The sequence below is a fragment of the Phragmites australis genome, chromosome 16 (assembly GCF_958298935.1).
Source record: "Phragmites australis chromosome 16, lpPhrAust1.1, whole genome shotgun sequence".
Taxonomy (NCBI): Eukaryota; Viridiplantae; Streptophyta; class Magnoliopsida; order Poales; family Poaceae; genus Phragmites; species Phragmites australis.
The window spans coordinates 24,506,916-24,513,841 of record NC_084936.1 but is presented as its reverse complement, the minus strand read 5'-3'; the positions used below and the strand labels follow the sequence as shown (position 1 = coordinate 24,513,841).

At 44.3% G+C, this 6,926-nt stretch overlaps 1 protein-coding gene across 1 annotated transcript; it reads left to right on the top strand.

The window, feature by feature from the left end:
* Nucleotides 1–2,397: 2,397 nt before the first annotated feature.
* On the top strand, nucleotides 2,398–3,427 carry LOC133896093 (probable BRI1 kinase inhibitor 1). Its single transcript, XM_062336608.1, has one exon. The coding sequence runs from the start codon at nucleotides 2,578–2,580 to the stop codon at nucleotides 3,196–3,198; it is 621 nt and encodes a 206-aa protein (XP_062192592.1). The 5' UTR covers nucleotides 2,398–2,577; the 3' UTR covers nucleotides 3,199–3,427.
* The last annotated feature ends 3,499 nt before the right edge of the window (nucleotides 3,428–6,926 follow it).

Below are 6,926 nucleotides of genomic sequence, written 5' to 3'. Positions count from 1 at the left end.
GACTGACTAGGATGCTTCTCCCTCCGTCTCAAAATAGATGGTGTTTTAGAGTTGAGCAAAAGTATTAAGGTGGACAATAAAATTATCATCTCACCCTCTTTTAATACTATTTATTACGTGGGAAATGAGACTTACATTGGGAAGGAAGTTACTTAATAGAGGGAGTAAGATTGGAAAATTTGGGCTAAAGTTACCACTAAATCGTAGAACGTCATTTATTTTGAACATTGTAGAAGAGGCTAAAGCATTATCTATTTGAGACGGAGGGAGTACTTTGGTTTGTGGAACCTCATTTACTATGTTTTTAGTATTATTCACAATTTCAAATTACATCTTCTATGTTTTTACTTGTGTTTTGGATTCGCATGTAGGGATTAGAGCCGTGCTTGTGCCTGGTTGATAACCAATGGAGCTGTAGTGTAGCGATTGCGAGGGTTATATTCAGTTCTGAATGGAAGTCTTGGATAGTTAATGTTGAGTCTCCACAAATCAACTTATCATTATTTTTCGTAAGATCGGGCCAAAAGTTTCATCATCAGGAATATTGCTCTGTTGCAAATGCAACATGAGGCTTTTTGTGTGCCTTACAAAATGCGGGTTTCTGTTAACCTTTTTCCAAGATACTGATCAAGCACAGCACGATGGCATTGTTACTGTGCATGGCAGCATGCCCTATCGTGGCTTTTAAGAGCACGATTTCTAATGGTGGTAGCTTTATTTTGGTAAAAAATTAGATATTTTAAGATGAAGACTAAATTTCGAGCGTGCATTCTTTTGTCGTTCCACTCGCACACCGTGTCTGATCGCAATCACCTATCCACATTTCTCTTCTTCTTCACGAGAGAACAGTGCCCCAACCACCACCTTCCCATTCCCCAAATTCACCGCCACCTCCGAGCCCTAACTTCAACCCCCCTCCCCTCCCATGGCTGCCATCGGGGGCCAAGCACCTCCGCCTGCTCCACTTCTCTAAGCTTGCGCCATCCTCCAACACTGCCACCTCCTCCTCCTCCCTTTTGCTTCCCCCTCCCCCTCCTCTGCCGCTCCCCACCCAACCCTTCGCCTCAACGTTGCCTCGCCAAGGGAATCACCTACTCTGACCTGCTCCAGACAGAGTGGAAGCAGCCCCTCTACCTTCGCCGTATGCCGTGGGGGTGGTGGGGTGGCGTACGATGGCAAGGCCGAGAAGGAGGACGGCGAGGCAGCGTCCGCCAGTGAGGCCGAGTAGGAGGACCTCGTCCTCTAGGACACCTTCACACAGGAGATCACCGTCATCATCGAGGACCCCAACATGTACTGTGATGTGCTTGTATTTGTGATTTCTCTTGTTACCAATGTGATGCTTCGTCTAGATGCACACCAAGGAACGATAGCAAATCTAGTTGATAGAAACGACGGTTCGTCACTGATTTGCTTTTTTGCATTTTGTATCGATTTGCCTATATATTACTTCAGATTTGTTAATAAAATAATTCAATTTACTTTTTTAGGTTTGTTTATAGTTCTACCAAATCGCGCATACACTGCTACAAATTTGTCAAATGAAATACATCAAATTGCTTTTCCACTGTGTTTGCAGCCATCCTAATTGTGCTTCTTATAATCAATTGTCTAGTGCAAATCTTGCGTTGATTTTGGTTTGTTTTCAATCTTAAACATAAGCTTTATTGTTTGAACCGAAACAAATCTTTTTAATTTGTTTTTTATGATCTCTGAGTTCATATCAATTTGCTTACACATTTATTTCAACTTGCTTCTGAATCTATTCTGATTTGTTTATAACTTTTAACAAAAATGCTTATCTAGTTGGGTAAATAGGAAAATAACATATGAATTTTCCTATTTGTTTATTTGGTTTTGCTGCATATTAAAGTGGGATTTGTAAACAATGTGCTTGGAGTAAAGACCAAAAACGGATGTTAAATATCCCAAAAATGAAAAGATCAGTAACGTTCATACCAACTTATACTAAATATAAGTATGTATGTTAAATTACTATAGCATGTACAGCAAGAATTTAGCCACACCCTATTTTAAATCACCTTAACTCCTATAAAATGATACTAAGAGATAGAATAGAAGTTGCTAAGGAGATAATGCTAGATAACTACTCTTGTCACCCAACTCAAAGGGCAACGGATGTTACACGTCCACGGCAATCTTGTCTCCCATAGCTGCTGGAAAACATGCAAAAACTCTAAACGTCTTACTGCAATCAGTTGTTGCACTACAATTGAACAACTCTCAACTGCAATCCCTTAACCATTCTTCCTTCCCTCATCAAGCTACTACAATTGCAGTCACACCTCTCTGCCTCTGCCTCGTGATCTCACCATGCACACATGTGCAGTGTCACATAAACCCTACATCTCAAAGCCATGGCCACCACGGCACCACCACCGTCGGTATCCAAGCCAATAATTATACAGCTCCTTGCCTCGATCCCTCTCCTGCCACCACATCTCTGCCTCTGCCCACCGCCTACTCAGCATCTTCTTCTCCCTTCTCTTCCTCTGTTCCCCACCACCGACGACGACATCGTCCTCCACGGCGGCCGGGCCACGTACGGGCACCAACATGTCCCGACGAATCGACCGCGTCCTCAGCGACCTCAGCCATAGCAACTACCACACAGCAAAGGACCACGGCCTCCACCACCAGAGCACGAGCAACAACGACAGCGGCAACGCCGGCAATGCCAAGCATAATCTTTTGCTTCTCTTCTCCAGCATCGGCTCATGGAGAAGAAGCAAGGGCAACGGCACAGGCGGGGCAGGGGCGCAGAACACGAAGCAGCCGACCAAGGGAACCGGCAAACGGCGAGGACTAGAAATAGGCCAGGTGGTGAGAAAGTACGTGTCAATGGTGGAGCAGCTGTTCACGTCTTATTCCGGCAGCAGCTGCGAGAGGGAGAGGCGAGAGCTTCGGCAGAGGCCGCACTCTTTCACCTCCGGCCGCCGCGGTGTCAACGCTCAGCCCAAACGGCACAGGGGGAGTCTGTCGTCGGCGCCCGCATCGCTGAGAGGTTCGCCGGCGAACAGCGGGCACCTCTCCGTGGGGGACTCGGTGAAGGTGTCGACGTCGTCGGAGGTGAGCACGATGGAGGAGTTGCAGAGCGCCATCCAGGCGGCCATCGCGCACTGCAAGAACTCTGTCACCGTCGCCAAGCAGACCGGCGGCGACAGGTGTAAATGTTGAGGCGGTGGTGTCTGTCTGTCTGTCTGCCTTTGCGTGTGTGATACTTCGCATCGGTACATCACGAGCAAATGTACGTGCATGCATGTACTGTACACGGCTCGGACTTGGCCGTGAGAAGTTTAATGGTTCGGTGTGCGTTTATCGGTGTGTGTAAAGCTGCATGAGTGAAAGGAGAAAACGCGAGATAAATTTGTAGCGAATGATGTTTTGTAACATGTTGATTATCTGCGGAGGCTCTTTTTAGGTTGGAATTTTCTTTTCTTTTTACTATCTCGTATCTACGTCTGCGATCGGTCCCATTTTACTCTATCAGTTGCAAACTGTGCAGCAAGGTCCAATTTGGAACGCAAGAGTTTAACAGGAGATTTCTCACCAAATGTTTCGCATTCCGAAGGAGACCTACAATACCTAATTAAAATGGCGGAAACAACTTTATATGAAGACCGACGAGGCAATCAGGCCATGTACGCAGGACTCTTGCGTATCTTTGAACTGAAACTCTGACCATTATTTTTAAGGCAGATGTTATTTATCAATTGTTTGTTTTTTTCTTCTTATTTTTCAGGCAATAGAACTTTGCCATGCTCGCACTCCCACCTCTTGCCCGCCTCCACCTATCTTTGGCGATATTTCCGTTGCCACCACGCTAATCCAACGTCTTTGCCTCCCCCACCCCAGCATAGACCCACTGGCCATCCTTCGCTACCTATTGCCCGTGGTGCCCTCGTCGCCTCATCGCTCCACGCCTGCCTTCTCCGTCGGGATGGTCTGCTTCCACAAACATCCCACTAATCTCGGAAAGCACACCAACAACCTGAAAATCCCCTCCCTTCCTAAACCCTAAACCTCGCCAGCTATAGCATACACGGTGGCCGCTGTGGCCAGATCACTGCTTCTAAATTTCAGGGACTAACCTTCTTTAGAGCCAATGCAAGGTAAAGTACTAACCTTCTTTTGACAGATTAAACATGGGAACTCCAATGTCTGGTTAATGTAAGGTAGTACGACTAACCTTTTTTATTGACAAAAAAATAGAAGAAGCACTCATATCAGGTTGTGTTCAAGTTGTTGGTCGTAACCATCACCATAATCGTTTCGAAAGCTTCTTCCACCTGCAGGCCGTACTGCTCTTAATCCACCCATTTCAGCGCTGCCAGCGAGTGGTGGTTGGCTGGTTTAATTTCCCGCTTAAACAAAAAGATCAATCAATAAACATGTGTGCCCAAGAATGAATGCCAGGTACCAGTACGAGAATCAATTGAAATTGCTGGGAGCCTGAGATCAACGGTTGCCTTATCTGGAACTAATAGGAGTTAACTAGGGCCGGATCCACAGGGGTTGAGGGGGCTCAAGCACCCTACTGGCTGAGACGCTATTGAAAAAAAGAGGTGGAGGAAGAAGGAGGAAGAAAAAGAGGGAGAGAAGGTAGAGGAGGAGGAAGATGAGAGCCCCTATATTTCGCCCTTGTATCTACCACAGGAGCTAACTAAACATTGATGGAGTGATGGTGTTGCTTATGTGAGGTATTGTATATATAGAGAGATTTTTTTATTGGTAGGCTCTTGGTTTGTGCATTTCATCTCTACTATATAAAGCAGGAATTGGTAGTGCCTCAGCCCCACCCATCCTCACCCTGTCTAATAAAAAACCAGAAAAAATCTCTACTATCAATTAAAAAACCAGAGGAAAACCACACCAAGCAAAAATCACAGAAAACCGAAAAACCGACCCACCCACGGTCCCGTGACCACACGCATCGCCGTGGTCAAGGGGAGCTCTATGCATCACCGTGACCACACGCAGAACTCTCTCTCGTACGTTCTCTCCCCGATTTAGTGCGGTGACCGGATCCGGCGACATAGGCCCTGGCCCTAGGCTCATCCGACATAGCCGCCTCTCCATCGATATATCGTGTCTGCAGCTTGCAACCATCAACTTCCCATGGCTTGGCGACACCAATCTGGGTAGGGAGAAGAATCTCCAGGTTAGTAGCCGCACGAAGCCACTCCATAACCCCTCTCTATTCCTAGAATTTTTTTTTCAGGTTTAGGGTTCAATTGATTATTTCTTCTTTATCACTATTTCAGTCTTTTTTTTTCTCTCATAATATCACCTCTGCAGATGTGCGTGATGGGTCACAACAACCGTGTCTCCGATGTAATCCAGATGGATTTGAGCACAACAAAAGATGTGGGAAGGAGATTTCTGTTTTGTTGTTGGATAGACCACCAATTCCCCAATTCATTGCAGATTAGAGTTGGTTTTGAGTCATCACAGGTATGACCATTGGGTTTCTCTCCCATGACCTCCGCTATAGTTTAGGATGATTTTTATTTTCTGCGCATGGATCTTTTTTACAGATGTAAATTAATTTTGGGTCTTACTTGGGTAACCACCTGACCAAGGTATTTTGATCTCCTTTCCTTCTTTAGCCCATTTCTATAGTTGTGGATTACAACACTATTTGTGGGATATGAATATAATCAGCTTCCTTCTGTAGGCATTCATGTTATGCTAGTATATTTAATCTAATCACACTAGCCATGCAATGTGTCAGCAGTGTGAACACTCACACTGTTATTTTTTTTGTGCTTCTATCCTAGAGGTAATGGTGCTACCATTAATTAGTGATGTTGCATAGCTTGTGTGCAGTCATATTGCAATAAAGCTTTGTTCATCTTGACAGAACATGGACTTGAAATCATGTATAGGTTTAATTTTCAGGATAGAAGGATATAGGGCAATGAGACTTCACAATTTAAATGTGCTTCTGGAAGCAATTAAGAGAAATTATTGATATATATGCAATCGTTGCTTGCTACTGCTTTCACCTTGATCAATTTGTTAAGCATGTCTTGAGATGATGCATAGTTTAACCCATTCGTCGCATGGATATGTTTGTCCATTGCAACGGAAATTATTCTGCATGTTATTTTGATTATGTAGATATATATAGCTCATTCTTATGCATGGTTAGGTCCAAGAATTAGTGCTAATGTTAAATACAATGCTCCTTTTCTCATATTTAATTTACTTGGTGTCCATGTCACATCACAATTTCTTAATCATGTCATGAAGCATAATAATGCATCATAAGCAACATAAGTATTATGTTTAATTGTTAAGTATTTTGGATTTGCTTGTTAATTAAAATAGTGGTTTGATAATGGCTTTGTATTTTTGAAAATACCCGATGTTAAAAATTTTGCTTAGTTAAGTCTCACTTAGAAGTTATAATCACTACTCATGTTTCTTTTATAAAAATTTGCAGCTGAAATTAGCTTCTCTCTAGCGAGTGGGACCCCTTGGCCAGCCCCATCCCTTTTCTCCCTCTCCCACTTGGCTCCACCAGCAGCCCATCTCTCTCCCCCTCACCCCTCTCACTCCCAACCGGCCACAAGAGCAGCAGATGCTGCTCCCTCTCTCTTTCCCTCTCAAATTCTCTCTTTTCTCCTTAAGAATCTACCCTAAGGAAGCTAAAGCAAGGTATACTACTGCATTTCCCACCTGCTTAGCTCTCTATCCATCCAAGAATTTCTTACAAGCATGGAGATTTGAAGGTTTTGGAAATCAAATTCGTCATCTCTCTGTTCTGCAATTTCAGCAGTCGGTTCGTTGCTTCTCCGAGCTTCTCCCATTGATTTCTTCTCCAACTGAAGGTCACCACCCTCCAACAAGACCTTTGATAAGTCCCTAGGGTTTTCATGGTAGCAATGCATATGCTAGCT

Excerpts from the sequence above, each read along its gene's own strand:
- LOC133896093 (XM_062336608.1), top strand. The coding sequence starts at position 2,578 with ATGTCCCGACGAATCGACCGCGTCCTCAGCGACCTCAGCCATAGCAAC.